The following is a 22,500-nucleotide window of genomic DNA, read 5'->3' as shown; positions in this document are numbered from 1 at the left end:
CAGAAAAGCACTAATGTACAACATATGATCAGGCCACAAGGCCTCATTTATTGCTCTGCAAAACAAACATGTGACAAAGATGTCTAAAACAGACCATTACTTTTACTGTAGTATTTTCTTTTATTTCAATTGTGCAGAAGGTGATAAGGCAAGAAATCGAACAAAATGACTGGTCAGTTTTCAGTCTATTATCATTTCATGGTGATTAGTTAGTTATATTAAGCTTTGAATTCTTACTGGCTTCTTTGTTTCATATTATGACAATTTTATGGCAGCCTACTATACTGCAATGACAGCAAACTAAACTATCTAAAATGAGCAACTACAATATTTTATAATAATTTAAAGTATATGAAATTGCTAAAATAGGATAAGAATGTTACAATTTTGCCCATATAATCTGCTTAAGACTAGCATTTAATAATAACATCTAGCAGATTTAACAGAAAATGACTAAAAAAATATACTATTCTGGATCCAGTTACTCAAGGGGACCTATAGTGGGGTGTAGAGAATAAAAAAATCCAGTCATTTGAAACCAAAGAAATATTAAAGAAGTAATTTTTCAACAATTGCTAGTAGATGTGAATGTTCACCTACCACATTCATAAAGGACATTTATTTTATGAAGATCTAGTGCACTTGGCCCATCTCGCTGTCCAATGGGAATGTAAGGATCAGGCTTTGGGATTATTGTTGGTCCACCACCGTCAGAGAAAGCATACCTGAAACAAACATACAATACATAAAATACTGTATAGGGTAGAAATTCCTTGGTAAAACATGTAGTACCCATTATTATGCTGCTTCAAAGCTTAGCTCACCTTCCATAATGCATAACAGAGCTGTAGTCATATGGGCTGTTGAGATTGTTTGTCACTTGTTTCCTGAAGTTATGAATGTGTTCTATCAAACATAAAAAAAATTGAGGGAGGGTAAATTCATTTGCTGGAAAGTGTAGGTAAAAGACTGTATGAGTTCAGAAGTATAATGCTGGCTGGTGACTACTCATCTAACCTGGAATGATGTTTTTCCATACAATTGTGACATAGTGGTCACGATCTGAGCGGGACTGTTCGTGTACAAAGCCAAGAGCGTGCATGAACTCATGGGCAGCTACTCCTGACCACATGCATCCAGGACTTTGCAGTGAAAGGGTCTGGCTTCCTCCAATCTGCCCAAGAAATGACCAGCAGCTTGGGGCAAAGGACAAAAAATTATTTATGTCAAAACTATACAAAACCACCTCAAGAATTACTGTACACATAAATATCAAGACAGGTATCACATTAAAGACAAATGTAGCATTTTATTTACCCATATCTTGGCTGGATATCAAGAAAATTGGCTTCATGAGTGCGTTGAACAAATTTAATGCATGTTCCAGAAGAAATGTCTTGCATTCCTGTTTCTACGGTTATTCTGTCCATGTCATCTACCACAAAAAAAAAAAAGATTAACATAAGAAGATTACAATTGCAAATCTCATTGTACTGTCACACCTCTTTATATTTTGATTCATACCATACAGTGGAGAGAGGATGTAGGGTATATAAACGAACCCATCCACAGATTTAGGCCACAGACAAGCATTGCCAGGGCATGTTATGGCACTTTGTATGTATGAGCTGGCAATATCTCCGTCTCTGATTGACAGTCCTCTGGGGACTCGCAACCCTGGTTACACAAACATTTGATTAAATTGTGTGAAAAACCTGAATCTGAATGCATTTTAAATAATTTACATCTTACTCACTTCTGTTGACATCCAGGATTTGATCCATTACATTTATGTCATCAAAATCTGTAATTTCATCTGAGCAAGAAAAGATAGATACAATAGTCATGTACTATTTCCCATATCATCAAAATATATTATTTACATTTCATGAGAAAGTGCTTTAAAGACTAACTTTTCCAAATAGCTTACCTGAGTATTTCCTTTTCAACCTCACTTTTCCCTCAAGTACTCCTGTAGAATTCTGTAATACAAAGGTACATTTCAGCATATCTTGGTTGTAAAGCATAACTAAAGCAAGACCAAAGGGGGGGTTGATATAAAAATTTTCTCTTGGTACTGACCTTAACAGGTAGAGTGTATGTCTGGGTCAGCAAGCCAAGCAAGATACCCAGAAGCATCATGGTATAATGCATTGCTGTGTTTGGGAGTATAGGCTTTTCAGTCTGCAGTCTTCCAAGGCAAGAGCTAAACTCTGCACCTCTGCTGAAACTATATACTCACATCTCCTCCTGTACTCTGTACTGATTGGGCACATGTTCTGTGATGAAGCATGATTAAGACCCTCCATCATTCAGTCAGTGTAATTTACTCAAGCCCACTGCTGATCCATAACAGGTGGTCTCGATGCTGACCTTCACTTGTGCCCTGTACTTATCGCACGTTACGATTCAGCATTTCAGAAATGAGACACTTAAAGGTGTTTTGCTCCTGGATGTGCTACAACTCAGCAGTTGCTACCAGGGGAATAACTGTCCACACAGTCCATCAGACCAGCAATTTGTGACTGACTGAGCCGATAACCAGTCATTTTATGATAAACAATACGTTCGTAACCGTCTTGACAACAATCATTTTGTCGCAGAGGTAAATATATAAAAGCAAAACTGTATCCTTCTCCAAATATTATTTCTGTTGCTTTTAAGGGGGCAATTTGAAAAGTAATGACTGAGGTAAAAAATTTTAATGTGTTAGCATTTTAGAAATTCTTGCATCTGCAGTTATACTTCAGTATGAAAAAAACCATCTCGGTTTTAAGTATAGTCACATTTGTTTCTTGTCATAGGCCTACTATGAATTGTTTCTTTAGGCTTTTCTTCAGGCTTTCTCTGAATAAAACAGACTTGCAACTTTGCCTTTATTTCTTTCATAACATGATCTGTGCAAAAACAAAGTCATTTATATGCATGCAAGTAGGAATTCAATATGATAATCTGTTACTGAGTCATCTAATCATTATTGTATGGTGGGTGGGGACAATCTGATGACTACTTAAAACCAAACTACGTAGTGTTGCAACACAGTTTTTCCTGTTTACTTAGCACAAAAGGTCCTTTTTTACACCTTCTCAAAATAAGCAACATGTTCTTTTAATCACACAACTGCAAACACACAGGATGGATGCTGATAGAGAGCTGAAATCAATGTTTATTTCAATTATGTCCACCAATTTAATATCAGTTTCTTAGGTTTTCATACAATCCCTTTTCACTTTAATTCACTGTGGCTAGTAATCATCATCCTCACCTGTAGCAAGAGACAGACAGAAATCAAATTTATGATGTGAGGAACAAATGTAGTACTAATTGTACATTTTCCAACAGTTATTTTCTCTAAAATAATGACAAGCGTAGTTCAGATACCAACCACAGTTATAAAGCCTGTTGATTTTCAGTCTGTCAATGTGGCTGAGGGTTGATGTCTGCCCCAGCTTTATGTCCTTGTTGCTCTTAGGGATGATAGTTGGCTCCCCATCCTGAGAGTAGGCATACCTAAATAAAGACATTACATTACAAAACATGCATAATGGCAATAGATTATTTTATAATCTAAATCAGATTTTACACTACTTACATTCCAAAATGCATAATTGAGCCGTAGTCATATGGTAGGCCTAGACTGTCAGTTCTGAACTTCTCAAAGTTCCTCAAACGATCTGTTGAAAATTGAAAAAATATTTTCATATTTAATAACTGTAAGCATTTAAATTTTGTTGTAGTTTTGTTACACAATATAAAACATTTTACATTTTTTGTTATAAATATTCTTTAATTTAGCATTTGTGGAAATTTCCCAATGCCTTCCCGCCCCTTTGAAATTACCCCTCCAAATGTTTGGCCACATGATGGTGACATAGTTGTCCCGGTCAAAGCGGGACTGTTCATGCACAAAGCCCAAGGCATGCATGAATTCATGCGAAATCACTCCTGCTTGGAGGCAGTCAGGGTTCTGAAGAGATAAGGTCTGTCTTCCACCTCGTACACCAAGGTAGGACCAACACCTGCATTAATACACAAATCAAGACAGAGAACATGTGATTAAAAACTTTTAAACAAAACCTCTTTAGGTTACCCAATTGATAACTCTATTAACTCTAGCTAGGCAACTCTGCGCTTTATATCTCTTCCAGACAGAAAAACATTTCTTACAAAGGAGAAACATTTTAACAAAGACTTCCACATTACTGAATCCAACTTTCCAGGCAAACGGTAAATGTTCTGCAAATGCACTAACCCAGATTTTGGCTGAATGTCAATGTAGTCTTGCTGGTGAGTCCAAGGAACAAACCGCACACAGGTGCCCTTCTCTATGTTTTCCATTCCCTTCTTTATCAGACTTGTCTCCACTTCAGCTGTTAATTTGTTTAGACCGAGTAAACAGGGCACAAGTTGAATATAAAGTTAATGAATGTCACACAGGCTGTGATGTAAGCATTTACCTAAATTTAATACCAAAATAACATACAGTATTCAGGTGAGAGTTTGTATGCAATGTAGACATGTCCATCCACTGACTTAGCCCAGAGGCAGCTCCGTGCAAAGCAGGCTTTAGAACGCCTTCCAGAAGAAACAGCAATGTCTCCCTCCCTGAGACTGGTAGTGCCATCTAGGAATCGAGAAGCTGAGACAGAAATTGGGAAATTAAATGATTCGGAAATGGGCATCAAAAGTTTGTTTGTTAAAGTGTGTTGCGTAAACTGTAGAACACTCTGTGTAACTTACCTTGGAACTCATTAGTTTTAATGATCTCATCCATTACTGTCCCATCACTTTGCTCATCACGGTCTTATAAGGAAAATTCTATAGTGAGTGTATGTACAAATTTACTGCAGCCACACTTACATCAATATTTAAATCAAGTTCAAAATGTATTTACCTTTATAGCCAATAGGGCCCCGTTTTGGGCTGAACAAAAAATTCTGCAAAGAAGAAAAGGTTGTTTGAAATGCGTTGCATCCCGTCTAAAATCAGAGTACAACTTCAATCTCATGCATTTTTACCTGGGTATGTAAAGCACATAGACAGTTTGAAACCAGGAACAAGAGGATAATCCGCTCCATCTCGACTGGTCAGATAGCCTGTGTCTTCAGTGTTGCCATTTTCCCTGAACTAACACCTAGCTTTATAGGTGTTCCCAATCACTGTCCTGAGATAATACCCATAATTATCTCAGGTAAATAACTGAGTTACTGTTATCTGTTTGTAAGTGACGTTAATCCCCAAAATTAGTTAGATTCTTTCATAAACAACAACTCCAAAAGTAGGATAATGTGAGGTGTCACTGTGTTTAATGACAGCTCCACTTCAGTGATGAGCTTTAAATGAAATGGTTTAATGTTTGGCGAAGGTTTGTAGCAATTTTAGGCTTTAGATGTGTAATACATTTACCCAGAGTGCTGTTTCTTTTTACTGAAGCTAAGCTTAGCATCAGTTGACATTTAGTGTTGCGTTGCTAATGTCAGATAATAAGTAACTCCTCAAAATATTGTGGAAAAAAAGCTTAGAAAAAAGTAGGAGCGCCCGAACAGGGACTTGAACCCTGGACCCTCAGATTAAAAGTCTGATGCTCTACCGACTGAGCTATCCGGGCTCTGACATCGACACCGGAAGCACTTCTTATAACGCTGCCAAACTGAAACTGTCTGTAGGAGATTGAAATTCAGTGAGGGCGGGTCAACAAATCTTGCAAGACAATTTTAGAGAATCAAGATATCATGACAGCATTTTCTGGCCACACATTTCTAACACAACAAGGCGATTCAACGGTAGGATTATGTCGCCTCGCAACATTAGCCAGCTGTAATTAGCTAACAAGCTAACGCTACTGTCAGCTAACGGAACTAACGTTAATTGCATCCATACTAAAGCTAAGAACCAACTATCCATAAAACAAATTTAAAGAAACATTGATATTCCCGCCAACGTTAACTACAGTGTTAACGTAACAAATTTTTTAGCAAACTAATTAAAGTTGTTTTAACGTTAATGTGAATTGCTCTCGTTAAATTGCAGGGGCAGATCAAGGAGCTGCAGGATGCTATCCACGAAAACTCTCGTAAACTGGAGGCGGTCCAGCAACAAAGATTGCGGGTTGAAGAGGACATAAGTCAGTGGTAACGTTACTGTTATTTTGATCCATGATCCAGTCAGGTTTCAAATGTGAAAATAAAAGTTTTTTCTCCACTTGCTTTGTGCCTGTGACGTAATTGCTTAGCGTTACGTACGATATTGACTGAGAAATGTAAACAATCTAAAACAACGGACTGTGACTGTTCACGTTTTGCAGTTATTAAACGTCTAATGAACTCTGCTTTCGTTTGCAGCACCAAGGAAACTAAGCAGAGGGTGGAGTTGATGATGGACAAAACTGAGGTTGTGGATGTTTTACAGCATCTCGGCCATTTACTGCAGGAGGAAAAGCACCTCTCTGAACAACTGAATAGCCAAGTCTCTGTGGACAGGTAATGTATGGTACAGCATGCACAGTGAATAAAGTAAGAAATGTACAAACCCGCACTGGGCACTCATTATCTTTCCGAAACCAAAATAGTGATTTACAGGAAAAGATTGAACGTTTTACAACCAAGGCGAGAAACCTCACTGCCGAGATTGTGGAGGTGAAACGCCGTCTGGCAGAGGCCAAGGCTCGTAATGTGGCTGGTAAGGCGGGTGTTGGGGTGGCCTAATCTTGACAAACATAATTTCAAGTTTGTAATATACTGTCTCTCTTTCCCTACAGCAGAAGCATTGATCCATGCACCAACCAGAATAAAAGCAAAATCAAGTAAATCAAGATTTTAACAACCATTTGTAAATTACTGACACATTATTTTATATTGCATTAAATGTCTATAAATAACTTATATGTATATTTTCTTGCATTTAATAAACTCTACTCAATGTTCTAGTAGTTTGCTTGAGTTTTATTTTTTTGTTTGTATTATGATACTATATTTGAACCACTTTTGGAGGTAAAAATCAAACCAATTACAAGTTTTACATAATTAGGTTTTATGTGATCCTTGTAAATAGTCTAAAAACGGTATAAAACTACAAACGGCAAACCACTACTGAGATCTATTGGCATGCTATTCCTAGTGTTGGTAGAGTGATGGTTTTACACAACAGCTAGCTAGTGATGTATCAGAAAACTCCCCATTAATTTCAGAGACACCAACCAAATGGGCTTTTGTATAACTTAGACGCTACACATATACATGCATGCTTGTATTCATTTCTAAATTTAAATAAACCATGAAACGTTCGGGTGGATTAGTTCAATATAGATGAATGGGCGATGAAAGATACATTTTTCAAAAGAATAACGTTTTCTCCAAATACAAATTGATTTGAGACGCTTGTTGATGATTGTTTACTTCCTCAGAATGTTGCTAAATCTCCAGTGGACTCAGCCAATTAAAACCGCCCGATAATAAATATTTAGAAGGAAATGTCAATTTATTGTATCTGTATAATTTTAGAACGAACCAGTAAAATGGACAAGACGTACTCTTGTACGTGGTTAAGAGCGCATTATTGCTGACAGTAACTTGGTGACGCTTAAAAACCTTAGGTCGATAAACGCCTTTTTGTTGAGGCGTTATTGGTGCTTTGGGGCTTCCGTAGTGTGTCAAGAAGAACTAGAGATACGTTTGCGCAACCTCGCCTGAGGTAGCTTTTATGGTAAGTTGCTATTTTTGAAGTAATTAAAAGGTATATTAGTTTTAATGAACTAGACCACGTTTTAGAAAAGGGAATACGCATCTTTGTCTATTAATAAAAAATAATGGCTGGTTTTACTTACTACTACATGTGTCGTTCAAAGAACAACATGTCACGTTTACGTCAGCGAAGATGACATGAGTTTTTACAGCACAGTAAAATTGGCCTGTATGTAAGAGGACAGTGATCTCATATCGGCCACAACGAGGAGGTTAATTGTTAACAACAGACTAGTTATTTATCGTGGATATAATGAAACACATTATTTTACAGTAGTTGTGTTTCCTAACAGGTCATAAGGCTAAAAAAATGAGTTGTGCAGATGGCCGATCCATTTTTGATATGTGCCCTAATGATGAGGCTTGGATTGGAGTGAGAGAAGTGAAGTCTCTCCTGCAGCAGGTTCGAAACACTGAGCCAATCACATACGGTACGTATGAATTGGAGCTATAGTTTCACGTCTCTTACAAGGTAAATAACCATAATTTTCTGTCTGTTTCAAACCTGGTCTTTCACACAGGGTTAGAAGATAAATGCCCAGAGGATGACAGACAGCGGGAGTGCACCCTGCCAAGAGAGGTGCCAGACAAGATGGTTTGCTCAGCCTGCAGATGCCTCTTTAATAGTCGAGAGGAACAGGTGATCATGCAACTTCATTTACCGCTCTGTTCAGTTAACAAACATCTGCTGGTTTGATGATGATGGCCAATGATTGTGGATAACAATTTAATTTCTTTAAGAAATGTTCTGTGTTTTGTCACACAACAACCTCTGGAGTGAGTAAGCCTGCCTCTACATTTACATTTCAGATGGAGCACTACAAGCTCGACTGGCATCGCTTCAACTTGAGACAAAAAATTTCAGGATTCCCCCCAGTCACAGTGGAGGAATTTGAGAGGAAGACTGGTGCTGGTGAGGAAACCGATGTTCTACACATCTAGCATGCATTTAAACTATTATTTTAACAGTCACCACTTTTCAGGAGACATGTCAAGTATCTCAGGCTCAGAATCTGATTCAGAGGACTCAGATATTGATGGCGGGGAATCAAGTAGTAACCTCACTGGCACAGATAACGAGAGCTCAGCTGATATGTGTTTGTTTACTGGCCGGTCCTTCAGCAAGGTTGTTTTCCAAAACTCATCTGGACAGTATCTGTCAGTGTACCGCTGCATACTGCAAGGAAAGGTGAGCCTCAGCAGCTACAGTATAATACTGTGTGTACTGTATGTGGAGGTTTTAATTTTAATGCCAGTTTTTCTGTTTCTGTAAATTTTCAGTCAGATTATGAACAAGACGCAGTATCCTCCCTAATGTCAATAGGAAAGAAGACTGTGTGGGTCGTTCTCATGACTGGAGGAGGCCACTTTGCTGGTGCTGTATTCCAAGGGTAAGTAGACAGCTCTTTGTATTTTTTTGTTTCACTGCTTGAGATTACATGTTTTGGCTGGAGGTGTAACGAGTTAAGACACCCAGCTCAGGGGCATGTAACCATCTACCCAGTACATTGTATTTCTGTTACAGAAAAGAAGTCCTTCAACACAAGACTTTCCACAGATATACAGTGCGAGCAAAAAGAGGCACAGCTCAAGGACTCAGAGACTCTCAGAATCGCAGTCACACACCGAAGTCTGCAGGAGCTGCTCTGAGGCGACATAATGAGGCAGCACTAGTCAAGGCAAGACTACAGTCTATTTCGCACTAAGTTATGTTAGAAACCTGAACCAAAAAATAGCAGCCATATAAGGAGGAGATCATGACAGATGTTACAGCAACTCTGTTACTTCAGAAGGGTTTGAAGGGCACCTGGGCTTGCTCCTTACCTAGCTCTCTCTCGCGCATCGTTTGTTTTCTAATGTTGTTTTGTTATGTTACATTATTTTTCACTCATCGATGCACTCACCACTGATCGGACTGATAGTGATTTTATGTTATTTTCTGTTTTTGTTGTTTTATTTATTTATTTTTGCTATAATAAATTCCTTATTTTTGGCCTTTACCTTGCATACTCCTCTTTTGTCATGGCTGTTGAGCCAGGCCGTGACAATACAAACACTTGTTTAACATTTTGCAGGATATCCAGGATCTTCTGGTAACCTGGGCTGAATACTTGAATGAGGCATCTGCAATATTTGTACGAGCTCCTAGCTACAACAAGACAATCTTTTTTGGGGGTCGGTCAGCTCCTCTTGACAAAACAGATCCCAGGATCCGTACGCTCCCATTCGCCACACGCAGGGCAACATTTCGAGAGGCTCAGAGGGTACACGAGGTCCTTTCTACAGTTCATGTTTATGGTAAGCTGAATTACGTACTTGGAATAATAAGAAATTGTCTACTCATTGTCATACAGGTAGGCTAAAATTTAAAATGTCTCAATGCAGGGAGAGACACAGACATGTCTGCAGTCTGCAGTCCATCAAAGAAGGTTTGGAAAAAAACTGCCAAGCCTACAGCTCAAATAAACACTAAGCAAGACAAAGGTAGGTTAAAGAGTATCTTTCATACTTTATGAAGTTATGTGCATAAAGTGTAAATGCAAAATATATCTTGCTAATGTTTGGTGTTTGAAGTTTGAAAACGTTTTTTTTAACGTGAAATTTGGCACTACGGTACAACTTCTTCATTTTTGGCACCAGCAGAAGAAAATCTTGATAACTCAGACAAGGACGAGAAAGAGGATGAGGGTGAGATCCAGCTGGAGATGGTGAAGCTTACATTAGGAACCCTGGACCTCAGGGAGTCAGAAATCTATCCCTCCAGGCACAAGAGAAGGAGGAGGAGAAAAAAGGATGAAGCCAAAATGCAAAATAAGGGTAGGTCTTGTCCAATGTGACATCACACAGGTGGCTATGGCCACATTATAAAGACTCATCTAATTCATATTTACCACACAAAAGTTGTGCAAGGCTTATGAAATACTCTATTGATCTGTGATAGAATTGAGTAACATAGAAGCACACAATCAAGAAGAGGAGGTGCCAGAGGCTACGCCAACAGAAGACACCCCTCTAGAGACACAATCAAAGAAGAAGAAGAAGAACAGGAAACCACAGAATAAGAAGCAACTGGAAGGTGAGTAAGAGCTTTTTTTTCTCTATACTGTTGGCTGAATCGCAACTGTTTCTCAATCACAATTTCATTACTTTACGTTTTGTGTCTTTATAGAAAATGTTGATGATTCATGGGAGTATGGCCTCAGGGATGCACTCTTTACAGCTTGCAAGGTTGGAGATGTGGACACTTTAGGTAGACTTCTGGGGCTACCTGGAGAAATTTCAGAGGGTCAAGAGGAGTCGGGGTGCAACCTGGCATATGCACAAAGTCCACTGACTTTACTTAATAAGCCTATAGACTCATCAGGGTTCACTTTGCTGCATGTCGCATCAGCGGCTGCTCAAAAAGCAGTGGTTTGGCTGCTTTTGGATGCAGGAGCAGACCCAGCCTGCAGGTATGGAGAAGTAATATCGTAGGTAACTTTAGCAAGAGTGAAATTTCACTATGATGAGCTGCAGTGAATCTGTGCTCAAACATTATTTCCCCCAAATTCCTCTACAGAGATGGGAAAAGGCTAACCCCATATATTGTTGCCCCTGACAAAGAAACAAGGAATGTCTTTCGCAAGTACATGGGTGAGAACCCTGATAAATATGACTACAGTAAGGCACAGGTAAAAAACGTTGTTGGTCTAACCTTTACCATGTATCACATTAAATGGAGGCAGAGTATTAATGTTTCACTTCTGTGCAACTCAAGGTTCCTGGGCCACTAACAGCAGAAATTGAATCAAAAAACACAGAAAAGAAAAAAGCTCAAAAGGCACTGAGAAAACAGCGAGAAAAAGAGCACCGGGAGGAAAAGAGAAAACAAGAGTTGGAGGCAGAGGAAAAGAAGAGGTTTGCATCTCTAACCGATCGTGAAAAGGTAAGTTAGTGTGGACGTTATCACTGAAATTCAGAGGTTTTTCTTTTGAACTATAAGAAAATACTCAGTTGGAATTTTGGTTACAGAGAGCTCTGGCAGCCGAGAAAAGATTAGCAGAGCAAATAGCTGCAACAGGAGTCAGCCTCTCTAACATACGGTAAGACCAAAACCATTACATTTAGAGATATAATTGATTTGTTGTAAAGTACTGAAACTTATTGTGCTTTATGTCCGGGTTTGCCATTATCTTCAGGAGGTGCTGGTTGTGTGGGGAGTCTCTACTTGGAAAGATCCCATTTCAGTACCTGGACTATTCCTTCTGCACACCTCAATGTGTTCAAGCACATCGAAAAGCAAACACTTTTCCAGGCAAGACCTAAAATCTGCGAGGGGAACTTTTGTTGGAAGGAAGCTACCTCAATAAACGTACAAAAGAATATTATGGCTGTGTCCTGCCAAAGTGCTACTAATCAACTTTGAATACATTTCATTAGTTTTATATTTGCAGATGGTCTTAGATAATTGCATGTATAGTATGTACCATATAACACAAAATTAATTTTTATTCAGGGTCTTGTCATCAGTAAATATTAAAAAAAGAGACAAAATCATTGTCATTGACTACTTTTTGACTGAATCTGCAGCGAAGCATTTAACACTAGCGTAACTCAAATGGTTACATGTGAAAGAGTGAAACCTAAAGTAATTAGGAATGATTGCATAGAAATAATGTGGAGCAATGTTCTCAGTCAAACCTAGGGATTATGTTTGTATGGAGAGCTTTAAATGTCTTTTGGGATGTATTATTTCCCAAGCTGAATGTTCAGAAAATGTGCAACAAAACTCAGATGTTGGTCAGTCAAGACTTTTTATCTGTGCCACTAAGCTGAGGCCGGTCCATTAAGAGAATCCGTAAGTGGGCTGGTGCCTTCTCTAGCTCCAGCACTGTGATGTTGTTGGGTAGGGTGGTGCTGAGCAAGGGCCCTGGCACATAAAGTGTCTGTTGTGGGCCCCTGGCTGGCCAGTATCGTCCCAGGTTCACACCATTAATCCAAACCTGACCCTGGAATTAAGAAAAGACAAACATCAGAGATCTAGAATTCAAATAGTTTAGCCGTAAAGGGAAAGCAAAAAAATCCTTACCTTTGTCCATCCATTGAGCTTGAGAAATGTGTCCCATGCCAGTTTGTTGGGCTGTAATGTCCCCATGTAGAAGGCCGGTCCAGCTATGGGTTCTGCCTGACTGGAAGCGAAGGATTGTGAACTGACTGACCAAGGCCACCCACTAGCAATGGCCCCATCGATGTCCAAAGGGTACATTTTCCAATCTGTCAGTACATCCTTACCCAGGATCAGATCGCTCAAGAGGCCCTGCAGCAAACACACAGTTTAACATCTAGCATTGGTATTGTGTGTTTTGATGAGATTGTGATTATTTTATCCATTGTTTTACTATGATTTGATCTTTTTTTTTAACATTATGTTTAGCATCATGAGAAGACTAGCAAAAATAGTTTTAAAATATTATATATACTGTGTATATATTAAAATACACACACACACACACATTTTTTTACTTTTATCAAATGTGGAAGCCTAGTTTGAGCCAAAGGGAAGAATCTATGACTTTTCCTGTTTCCTGGATTTTAAATAAAACAAAATCCACAACGACTTAGAAACGATTGACTTACAGTAATAGTACTGTTTTTACACTAACCCCAAACAAAACACGAGAGCTAACAATCTAATCTCTTATGGGTCTGGACTTGATTCTCTTGCCTTGTAGTCATTAATCTTGCTGCCAAAGTTAACCCTCCCCATGTTCTCAACAAGGATGTCCATAGTGTTCCCCTGCTGTCCAGTAATGTTTATCACCAGCACTATGTCTCTCTCCAAAAGGCCCTGGAACACCTGTTTGTACAGACAGACTTTATCATAAGTAGAAACATTAAACAAAAGACAATAACTGAAGAAGAATTTAAAATTTTCCAACATTGGATTATATGAACAACCAGCCTGGGTTTTTTAATGTTTTCCCCATACATTACCTGGAAATTTGATTGCCTATACAACAAAAGTTCATTGTAGGCTTACCCCATTGATGGACACATATGCACGGTCATGAACCCCATTCAGTGGAGAGATAAGGGGTGTGGGCTCTGAGAGGTCCCGGGGCAGCGTGGTCTGATACAGCATGTACCCATAGTACTAAACACAATAGACATGAAAGGTTGCAGACACAAAAGTCTAGAAGTTCTCCATGTTTCAAAAGGTTTACTGTCACTACAACATACGTCCCTCCCTTGTTTCCTTTGGACAGACACCATACCTGTTTCATCTCTTCAAATGTCAGAGGATACTGAGATTTGACTGGCCCCAGAGGTGAGAGGGTGTCCAACAGGCCACTGAGGTTACCAACCTGTAAAAGTGCTTTGTATCAACCACCTTTTCTACTCTTAAAACATTTAAAAACATACTTTCCATCTTAGTGAAAATGCCCAGAAAACGGGATAACCTTTCTCAGATTCACGAAGCCATAAGCAAACTTGGGAGTTGCAGGTGGCATGGGTCCAGAAGGAATCTCTCTAAACTGTTGAGGAACAGCAATTAATTAATGACATCTTAGACATTGTATGGACAAGTATAATCAGGATACAACCTTGGTGGCTGGCAGTTCAATCAGTGGTACCTGCCTAATGACGTCTCTGATGGCCAACAGCTTCTCTGTGGGGTCTCCTGCCTCAGACAGTGGGGCATCGTAATCATAACTCGTTACTACTGAGCGGAATCTAGTGTCATGATCAGCACCTTTGAAAGACAAGCAGAGTGATGAAAAACAGAGTACCACAAGCTGAGCTTTTATATCCATGTGAACAATAAGATGACCATACAATGAAATGACTGAAATCAAAGTGCTTTACCATTCCAGTAGCCGAAGTTTGTACCTCCTTCAAACATGTACCTATGAATAGAGAGAGAGGGGGAAAGTATTACTGGAGGGATATCTCCTGTTTGTCAAACAGATAGGTGTTTTACATCTTTAGAAGGACGAATGGATTGGAGAAGCTGGAAAGTAAGAAAGACGGACTAATGCAACGCTGGTTTTGATCGTCATATAAAATTTGCTATTGATAAGTAAACTAAAACAAAACTAGCGGTATCCTTTAGCCAAATTTGTAGAGAGGGGGTAACGTCTCTGAGGGTTTGGGGGATACGTACATGTTGACGTTGGCCCCCATGGTAAGCATTTCTCCGAGCACTCTGCTGACCTTCTGAGCGTCAACCACAGCATGGTGATCTCCCCAGTGGTCCAACCAGCCAGTGTAAAACTCAGAGTTCACCTGTAACATTATTTAAAACATTTTATATCATGTGCTTGGATTTACAATACAGTAATGAATGTATATAAATAATAATTCAGAATTCAGATGTATCTTACCAGCGGCCCGCGAGGTTCAAACCTTCTTTGCCGATTGAAGGCATCGGTTATGTTCGTGTCTGAATAAGGGAAAAGCAGGAAGAATAGTCATTTGCCCTGAATAACTTCAAAAATGTAGATGGTGCTATCTCCTAAACACACCTGTGCCAAAGTCTACTGTGGCATATAATCCTTCCAGAGTCCCGCATGTCATTTCCTTGTCTGTGTTTCCATCAGTGGTGAACAGGACCACGTTTTCACCCAGAAAGAAGCGGAACAGAGTCCGCAGGTGACGCATGTAGTTGTAGTCACAAGCATAGTAACTTCCATATTCATTCTCCACCTGTAGTTAAGATAGGTGAATAATTCAAACTACTACTAATAATATACTACTATAAGTAAACCTTGCAGATGCTCATTCAGAAATCCACCTGGACACTAATAATGTTTCCCCCATTGGTATAGAGCCAAGGCTTCACTTTGGGAAGGAGAACAGCAAACCAGCTGCTGACTGCCTGCACATAATCTGGAGCAGGAGAAAACAAATCAGTAGCATATTACATTATGATCAATACTAGTAGGTGCATGTTGTACCTGTGTCAGCAGAGCGCAGTATGATGTTTGGTTTCTGAAGTAGCCAGGCTGGCAACCCACCCTTGGAGGAAATAACACACACATTTAAAGTGACATAAAACCCATCAACAATATGTAGAAATGCATTTATGTTATACAAAACTTTCAATAAGTTTGATTTTTAGACAATAAAACACTTCAATAGCAACATTATTACCGACTTTGTAAATTTTCTGTATCTGTTATATTCAGTGTTTTCTTTCTTTTCTTAATTTTCCTGTAATGTCACATTGGAATGTTTAATCTTAGTGAGGAGTGCTTACTGTGTTTGTCAAATACTTCTCTTCTAGATCGAATTTGATTTTGTCAAGTGCCTTCTTTTTAATGCCATTTGTCTCATGAATAAAGTTACTAATTGGACTTTCTTGACAAAAATACAGTTCAGTTTTTCACCATTTCCCATTCTGCACAGATGTACGGTCCTGGACGCAGGATGACCAGAAGACCAGTCTGATTGGCCAGATTCAAAAAATGCTCCAAATCTCTGTCACCTGTGAAGTTTTGGACCCCCTGTACTGCTTCATGGAAGTTCCATGGCACGTATCTGTGTTGAGGCAGAGTAAATGAAGTCAGCCTATTAGAAAGCTAGTTATTACAGAGAGTTAACTAAAGAACATGCCCAGTGGGTTGCACTTGTTCATCTTACACTTGGATGGCGTTTAGTCCAGTCATGTACATCTTAACAAGCCGGTCCTTCCAGTAGTAAGGTGGGATTCTGGAGTAGTGAATGCTCCCTGAGATGTACTGGAAAGGCTTTCCATCTTTCCGAAAACAGTTGTTTTTGTAGTCTATGGAGAAAGATCTTTCTCCAGAAACCTGCACGACGAAGCAGTGGATTGGAGTTTATCATTGACTCATTAACAGGCGTTGTAACTGCCTGTTGTGGTCTATCAACAGGCAAAAACAAATTATATCTTTTAAGGTTATACATTTGTGAAGTTTGAATTCATGGATAACTTCAAAAGCAGGGTAAAATGAGAAATGTATCCGATTCCAAGTGGTGGTAAAGCACCCAGGAACTACAGACCTGTGAGTGATCAGGTGATTTTTCCTTCAATAAAGCACAGTCAACTTTTTGTGTCTTACCAAGTTTCCACTGACAGATAAATAGGCAAGATTCACTCCAACGAAGAATAAGACTGCAGCCATGTCCGCCGCCTTTCTTCACACAAATCACAGAAACCAAAATTATCTCATTGCAATTATTAGGACTTCATCTGTGTTGATGAACTTAACGTTATATCTTCTTCCTCCCTGGTAACATGCGAACCAACAACATCCTGCCCTCTTTTAAACCATGTGACTCTCATCAGCAGGGTCCTAAACCCCGCCTGGTTCAACCTTCCTCTGATAATCTTCAAGAGCCACTCCAGGGCAAAGGTTTTAGTCTTGTTAGACCTGCGCCTTGTAAACTCCTCCCAGTGACATATCTGGAGGACTTTTCTGAGACCACCGCCCCCAAAAATTTATTTTTAATAGCAAATAATCCAGCTCTGTGTTACTGTCAACTAAAATGTAAAGATCATTTCACTAATCTCCAAAAAGGTGCACAAACAGTTTAAAACAGGCATCTCTACAGTGTGTCAAAACAAAGATCACCTAAAAAGACTGTGGAAGAGTGGGTAGAGCGGTCGTCCACCAGTTGCTGGTTCAATCCCTCGGTCCTCTTTCACATATCAAAATGTCCTAGAGCAAGACAGGGAACCTCAACTTAGTCGCTCCTGGTAAGCGTTGGGATGTGTGTCATTGTGAGGGCGAATGGGTGAGAAGCAGTGGAAAAGCGCTTTGAGTACCAATAGGTTGAAAAGTGCTATATAAGTTCTGACCATTTACCATGTACAGGGTGAGGAATGTACAACCATATAACATGAAGGTTTCACCACACACTGTCATTCTATACATTATGTAGGCTGAGAGCAGTTCCCATTGTGCTTACCATAACAAGATAACAAAGCAGCCAGTTCAGGAAGGGTTTGCTTTATTGGAGGTGTGGGATGCAGCGCTACGGCTCTTTTAATGTTCTATAATGGATCATTTCATGCCAATTTCAACACTAAAACTCACATGTTTATTAAAGGATAGGATTCATGATTACTTTTAGATACATGGGGACAGTAATACATTTATTATGAGATGGTAATAAAAGAGAAAGTTAAATTGTTTTGGGAATATATTTAAAATATATATAATAATAGATCAGTCTTGTACAGTAAGAAGAATTGCGTGTGTGCCAGCTAAGGACACTAGATGGCACTTCAGTGCCTTAAGAAAACCAAATTCTGCATGGTTTCACCTAATTTTATTCTTAACACAAGAAGAAAGTTTTATTTCTAAAACAAAACATTTAGGGAGGGAACTTGTTTATACAGGTCCTAAACAGTACAGTTCTTAGCCGAAATTTTTACTCCTGTTATCCGCTCAGTCAATCGGGACATTAAGTTCAGTAGTTCTGTCACTTGTTTACAAGTATGATGATTAAAAGAAAATCAGAAGTTCCATGTGCAGATTAACTTCACATAATTGTGGTTACAGCGAGCGGCTGAGGATATATATAGGATATATAGGATAGGATCTGTGGCTAATGCAAAAAGAAAGTCATTAAAAAATGCCAAATTATGTTTTTTTATTTGTTTCTTCATTGTAACTTTACTGTTATGATTACTTTTTGTTAGGGTTTCTATATTAAACAACAGCAGAGTAACTATTCATGAGCTGAACATAGGAAATGGAAATCACACAAATGCAGCATTTGATGTCTCAAGCCTATTTAACATATGAACTCGATACAAACACTGGGGAATTAAAGTTGGAAATAGTCTAGATTTTTCATTTCACATTCACACGTGTAGCACACACGAGGAGAAACTCTGTGTCATTTCAGTAAGGGGGTCGGTCGAGGTTGTGTGGGAGGCACATGTATGGCAAGCAGTTTTACTATCAATTTGAGCCACAATCCTATACTATAAGTTTTAGATATCCTTAATAGCATTTTTCTCCTTGTCATTTCAGAAATCACATCATTCATCAATCTACTAGTACAAATGACCTCACATTTGCCATTCATCAATCAGGAGTTCAGATGATGTCATCTGGGGCAGCTCTGGAAAATCAGGTTGAGCAACACTACAAACTCCAGTGTGAGCCACAAGACAACATAATCTGGACGGAAGGTTCCTCCACGTAATGTCATCTCGAGGCAATTTTTAGCAGGATGTAGGGAGATATTTTAATATAGGGAAGTCAGAGGGAGGTTTAATGGTTTCCATTTACATTTACTACTCAAACTAGAACCAAAAGAACCAAGCTCAATATCAGTAAAGGCGTCTTTTAAAGACACGGGAGCTAAAATAAAATATTTTAAACAGAGGTCAAGAAGAGGTACTGCATAAGGTCCATTATATGAAAAATCAGCAGTTTCATGAACTATAAAAGTGTTCAACACCATTTCACTAGAAGGTCAGAATAAAAATGTAAACTTAATATGACCTGGTTATAGATTAATATTGTCTGCATCTGACACCCCGTCAATGTGTCCATGTGGTAGTACACACATTCACTGAGGCTTTTACTCCTTTTTGTTTTTTATTTCCATTCCCACTGTGGATTGTCTATAATTTAATTTGATTTCTGGCACTGCCTCTGTATTCATCAGTCTACAATTTTTTAAGGTCTGAATGGGGGGCAGCTCACCATTGTTAATGATAACTGATCAACTGCAGATTGGACAAATTCTCTGACTCTGTTACTAATTAGCCCAATGTCAGTTGCAGTTTATTGTCCTGGGAATGAGAGGGGGCTTGTAATTTGGTTATGAGCAAGATAGTGCCTGAGGAAACGTTGTGAGTATCCCATCTTGAAGCCCCTGGGCTTAAACAAAATGGATGTTCTAACCGCAAAAAAAATGAAAGAACAAAAATCCCAGTGACTAATGCACTGAAGACAAAACCACTTAATAAGGCACTGTAGCAAGAGTGGAAGTCCAAAGTATGTCAGTGACTTAGCATAACTAAAACACCAGAAAGACACGTTGGTCACAAACAATGTCAGATAAGATCAGGATTGCAGTTGGGTTTAAACTCATTACTTGACCTACAAATGTAGTCAGCCTTCAAATTAGTACATAAAGGTACAGACAAGAGCTGCTTACAGCAAATGCAGAGTCCCGCCCCTGATGTGATGGGAGATGCTGAAAAAAACTCACCCTAGGGTCGGGTGTAACCTCTGTGAAGTCATCTCCCTAGAGTCTATAATTAGATTGAACTGTCCTCTCCATCCCACAACCCCCACAACATTTACGTTACAAATGTAATTTAGCTTACCAGACAAGGAAGGTGCTATTTCAACATATAAACCTGATTAACCCATAGATTTATTAGCACTTAAACCTGTTAAATGTATGTTCACCTCAACTGCTTAATTAAATTGTTGCTGACACAGTAATGCAGCAGTTATAATTCAATATTTTACTACTTCTTCTACTTAAACAAAATTGTGATTGAATGGAAGGACTGTTGCTATTTCAGTGAATTAGAAGAAACATTATTCCACTAGTGATTCAAATGCTAGTACTAGTGATGTAACAAAACTAAATGCTGTTCTCTTTGTCATTCACACAGCTGAATCATTTGCTATGAGACAGCACTGCTGGATTTCTAACAGCTCTCCATATTAGTTCTGAGCTCAGGAGGAATGTCCTCTTTCTGCTTCGTCAGCCTATCAGTGAGTCACTGCTCTGTTCCCACAGGTTAATACTCTGAACACTGGGGGACTTTTTTTCTGAGAAACTAAACAACAAACAAAAAAAATACCACTAACATGACAAAAGTCCACTGGAATGTTTGCATTTTATGAATTGTTTAACTTAGCAGCTGTTTGCATCCTTGGCATAATTTTCAGATTCCTTGGAGACCTAAAGAGTCAGATGACAACAGATAGAAGGTAAAGACAATTTTACTGTGGGAGCATTGAAATATGAGGCTCTATAAACAAACAGGCAGCTGACAGTGCGGGGGAGCATGGGAAGTGTGTTAGCTGACCGTCAGTATCGAGGACGGTATGCTATGCATTTGGGATGTAAGCATGTCTGAGAAGGAATGTGTGCGATGTTTTGTGAAACTCTGCTGCTTGGACTTTAATTCCATTAAACCAAAGGAGGTCCGTATAACTGATGGAGAGTCTCGGTGCTTCTGTTCTTTAACCTTCCTTGTCTAGTTATATGGTAACTGTCCATCCAATCATCCTTTTTTCAATTTATTTATAGCATTATTCTGAAAATCTATTTCTTTCCGTTGGTTTTTGTAGTCTCTAGAAGTCTTCTTCTGATTTTGGCAATACCTAACTTTCTGATTACCTGCAAAACTTCCATTAGCCTCAACTGTGATTTGTTTGGTAGTAATAATAATATTCATGTCTCTGGACTGTGGGAGGAAACCAGAGTACCCAAAAAAAAAAAACCCTGCAAGCACGGTGAAAATGCAAACTTCACACAGAAAGACTACAGGCAGTAGGTGGTTTCAAAACAGGGACCTTATAGCCGTGGGGTGCCACTGCTAACCACTCCACCATACTGCCCAAGATGATGAACATGAAACATTATAGGTGCTAAACAGTATTACATTAGCATTGTCACATTTAGCATGTTAGCTAGAAAAATATTTCTTTTATAGCACAGAAACAACAACAACAACATTACTGCTACAACTACTACTAATAATAATAATTAATGATTATTATTAATAATAATAATAATAACAACAACAATAATAATAATTGAATCCTCTGAATCATTATCACTTAAGGGATATTTCCGTGACACTATCTTGTACCCTCTATTATAAAACAGCAGATTTATAGTCAACATAAGTGTGAGTAATGTTGGCTCTGTGATGTCCCAGAATCAGCCACATAATTCAATAAATGTGGCACCAGGATCTGTCATCAACCAAATTTACGCTTTAATTTAATGTTGCCAGCAAGAGTGATCCAATTCAATCACCTAGGTTTGATATTGTTCCATTTTTATCTCAGTATTTATGTCTTCTCCTCTCTTATTGCCATCCATCTTGGCTAAACCACATCAGATTCAATCAATCTTACACCCTGTACATCCCTCCCTCCCTGTTTGCTTTGTCCCTTTGGTGTGTTCAATAATCCAGTGCTCGCCTGACACATCCTGAAAGACAAATAAGCATTGGCCATGTTAATATCATTAGTCAAATTTAGCAATACAAATCTTTACATCATTACTATGGGTGCATGAATGACTTGACTAATCCTGTAGTGTGCCACTTCACATATTACCTTATCATTTTTAAATTTTACACTTTTACACATTATTTATCTGCTGTAATATTTGTAATAATATGTAGTATTTCTGTCATTTCATATTGTGATTTTACCACTGTAGTTTTTTTCTAAGGTTCTGCACCTTTCTTATTAAAGGGCTGTTGTTGTCAAACTCATATTTTTATATTTCGAGAAGAACACATGTGGACTTCTGTATCCGTTATCACTGATTTAAAGGGTATATAACAAAAAGCAGATTGTATATTGTGTGGATCAGTGGATGGATTAATGTTTGTACCTGTTGTTTAGCTAACACTGATGCATCCATTCATAGAATAATACATGGATGGATGCTTTATAAGAAAACCTCCTCCACTTAAATGACTATGATATTCCGGTTGTGACTAACAGCTTATAATAAAGCCAAACCCCATTATTTTACATGAGGCTGCAAAATTTTCTTTCACCCAACCTAAATGACTTTGCCTGAGGTTGTCTCT

At 38.7% G+C, this 22,500-nt stretch overlaps 4 protein-coding genes and 1 non-coding gene across 8 annotated transcripts; 2 read left to right on the top strand and 3 right to left on the bottom strand.

Moving 5' to 3' along the window:
* Positions 1–69: 69 nt before the first annotated feature.
* Positions 70–5,241, bottom strand: LOC137133456 (uncharacterized). The gene is made up of 18 exons (XM_067517118.1): positions 5,019–5,241; positions 4,895–4,937; positions 4,741–4,803; positions 4,484–4,639; positions 4,253–4,370; positions 3,841–4,019; positions 3,593–3,674; positions 3,386–3,510; positions 3,247–3,265; positions 2,083–2,224; positions 1,931–1,982; positions 1,757–1,816; positions 1,525–1,677; positions 1,318–1,435; positions 1,018–1,196; positions 825–906; positions 601–725; positions 70–495 (listed from the first exon to the last, which is right to left on the bottom strand). Exons 1-18 carry the CDS (start codon positions 5,076–5,078, stop codon positions 482–484), a joined length of 1,770 nt encoding a protein of 589 aa, XP_067373219.1. The 5' UTR covers positions 5,079–5,241; the 3' UTR covers positions 70–481.
* A 139-nt stretch (positions 5,242–5,380) lies between these two features.
* LOC137132736 (coiled-coil domain-containing protein 186-like) lies at positions 5,381–6,923 on the top strand. Its single transcript, XM_067515638.1, has 5 exons — positions 5,381–5,783; positions 6,031–6,131; positions 6,342–6,479; positions 6,569–6,678; positions 6,758–6,923. Exons 1-5 carry the CDS (start codon positions 5,733–5,735, stop codon positions 6,817–6,819), a joined length of 462 nt encoding a protein of 153 aa, XP_067371739.1. The 5' UTR covers positions 5,381–5,732; the 3' UTR covers positions 6,820–6,923.
* trnak-uuu (transfer RNA lysine (anticodon UUU)) lies at positions 5,536–5,608 on the bottom strand. Its single transcript has one exon. It is a non-coding gene; the product is annotated as a tRNA-Lys (tRNA).
* A 672-nt stretch (positions 6,924–7,595) lies between the features above and the next one.
* On the top strand, positions 7,596–12,277 carry ankzf1 (ankyrin repeat and zinc finger peptidyl tRNA hydrolase 1). 3 transcript variants are annotated; one of them, XM_067515634.1, is made up of 16 exons: positions 7,596–7,701; positions 8,033–8,170; positions 8,261–8,379; positions 8,550–8,652; positions 8,723–8,928; positions 9,021–9,130; positions 9,265–9,418; positions 9,815–10,037; positions 10,125–10,223; positions 10,383–10,556; positions 10,681–10,815; positions 10,909–11,191; positions 11,299–11,410; positions 11,497–11,664; positions 11,751–11,821; positions 11,918–12,277. In XM_067515634.1, the coding sequence occupies exons 2-16, from the start codon at positions 8,050–8,052 to the stop codon at positions 12,042–12,044; spliced, it is 2,205 nt and encodes a 734-aa protein (XP_067371735.1). In that variant the 5' UTR covers positions 7,596–7,701; positions 8,033–8,049; the 3' UTR covers positions 12,045–12,277. The 3 variants fall into 3 exon arrangements, with proteins under 3 accessions (XP_067371735.1, XP_067371734.1, XP_067371736.1); XM_067515633.1 differs by having other exon boundaries at positions 10,380–10,556; XM_067515635.1 differs by lacking the exon at positions 8,723–8,928 and having other exon boundaries at positions 7,597–7,701; positions 9,064–9,130; positions 10,380–10,556.
* Positions 12,203–17,005, bottom strand: glb1l (galactosidase, beta 1-like). Of its 2 annotated transcripts, XM_067515636.1 has the most exons (16): positions 16,802–17,005; positions 16,362–16,531; positions 16,109–16,259; positions 15,677–15,737; positions 15,514–15,608; positions 15,245–15,425; positions 15,104–15,162; positions 14,884–15,005; positions 14,586–14,626; positions 14,354–14,472; positions 14,180–14,254; positions 13,994–14,083; positions 13,759–13,872; positions 13,444–13,575; positions 12,808–13,035; positions 12,203–12,727 (listed from the first exon to the last, which is right to left on the bottom strand). In XM_067515636.1, exons 1-16 carry the CDS (start codon positions 16,862–16,864, stop codon positions 12,524–12,526), a joined length of 1,905 nt encoding a protein of 634 aa, XP_067371737.1. In that variant the 5' UTR covers positions 16,865–17,005; the 3' UTR covers positions 12,203–12,523. The 2 variants fall into 2 exon arrangements, with proteins under 2 accessions (XP_067371737.1, XP_067371738.1); XM_067515637.1 differs by lacking the exon at positions 16,802–17,005 and having other exon boundaries at positions 16,207–16,259; positions 16,362–16,504.
* Positions 17,006–22,500: the final 5,495 nt, after the last annotated feature.

This window comes from Channa argus, chromosome 9 (genome assembly GCF_033026475.1).
Source record: "Channa argus isolate prfri chromosome 9, Channa argus male v1.0, whole genome shotgun sequence".
NCBI lineage: Eukaryota > Metazoa > Chordata > Actinopteri > Anabantiformes > Channidae > Channa > Channa argus.
Note: the sequence above shows the minus strand (reverse complement) of the source record. Positions and strands in the feature narration are given on the sequence as shown.

Excerpts from the sequence above, each read along its gene's own strand:
- ankzf1 (XM_067515633.1), top strand. The coding sequence starts at position 8,050 with ATGAGTTGTGCAGATGGCCGATCCATTTTTGATATGTGCCCTAATGAT. Across the intron at positions 10,038-10,124 it reads TTCTACAGTTCATGTTTATG|GGAGAGACACAGACATGTCT; the intron begins GTAAGCTGAATT and ends GTCTCAATGCAG. Across the intron at positions 11,665-11,750 it reads CTCTAACCGATCGTGAAAAG|AGAGCTCTGGCAGCCGAGAA; the intron begins GTAAGTTAGTGT and ends TTTTGGTTACAG.
- LOC137133456 (XM_067517118.1), bottom strand. The coding sequence starts at position 5,078 with ATGGAGCGGATTATCCTCTTGTTCCTGGTTTCAAACTGTCTATGTGCT. Across the intron at positions 4,020-4,252 it reads GACATTCAGCCAAAATCTGG|GTGTTGGTCCTACCTTGGTG; the intron begins GTTAGTGCATTT and ends GTATTAATGCAG. Across the intron at positions 907-1,017 it reads ATGGAAAAACATCATTCCAG|AACACATTCATAACTTCAGG; the intron begins GTTAGATGAGTA and ends TATGTTTGATAG.
- glb1l (XM_067515636.1), bottom strand. The coding sequence starts at position 16,864 with ATGGCTGCAGTCTTATTCTTCGTTGGAGTGAATCTTGCCTATTTATCT. Across the intron at positions 14,084-14,179 it reads GCTTCGTGAATCTGAGAAAG|GTTGGTAACCTCAGTGGCCT; the intron begins GTTATCCCGTTT and ends GCACTTTTACAG. Across the intron at positions 13,873-13,993 it reads CATTTGAAGAGATGAAACAG|TACTATGGGTACATGCTGTA; the intron begins GTATGGTGTCTG and ends TATTGTGTTTAG.
- LOC137132736 (XM_067515638.1), top strand. The coding sequence starts at position 5,733 with ATGACAGCATTTTCTGGCCACACATTTCTAACACAACAAGGCGATTCA. Across the intron at positions 5,784-6,030 it reads CACAACAAGGCGATTCAACG|GGGCAGATCAAGGAGCTGCA; the intron begins GTAGGATTATGT and ends GTTAAATTGCAG. Across the intron at positions 6,480-6,568 it reads AGCCAAGTCTCTGTGGACAG|TGATTTACAGGAAAAGATTG; the intron begins GTAATGTATGGT and ends AAACCAAAATAG.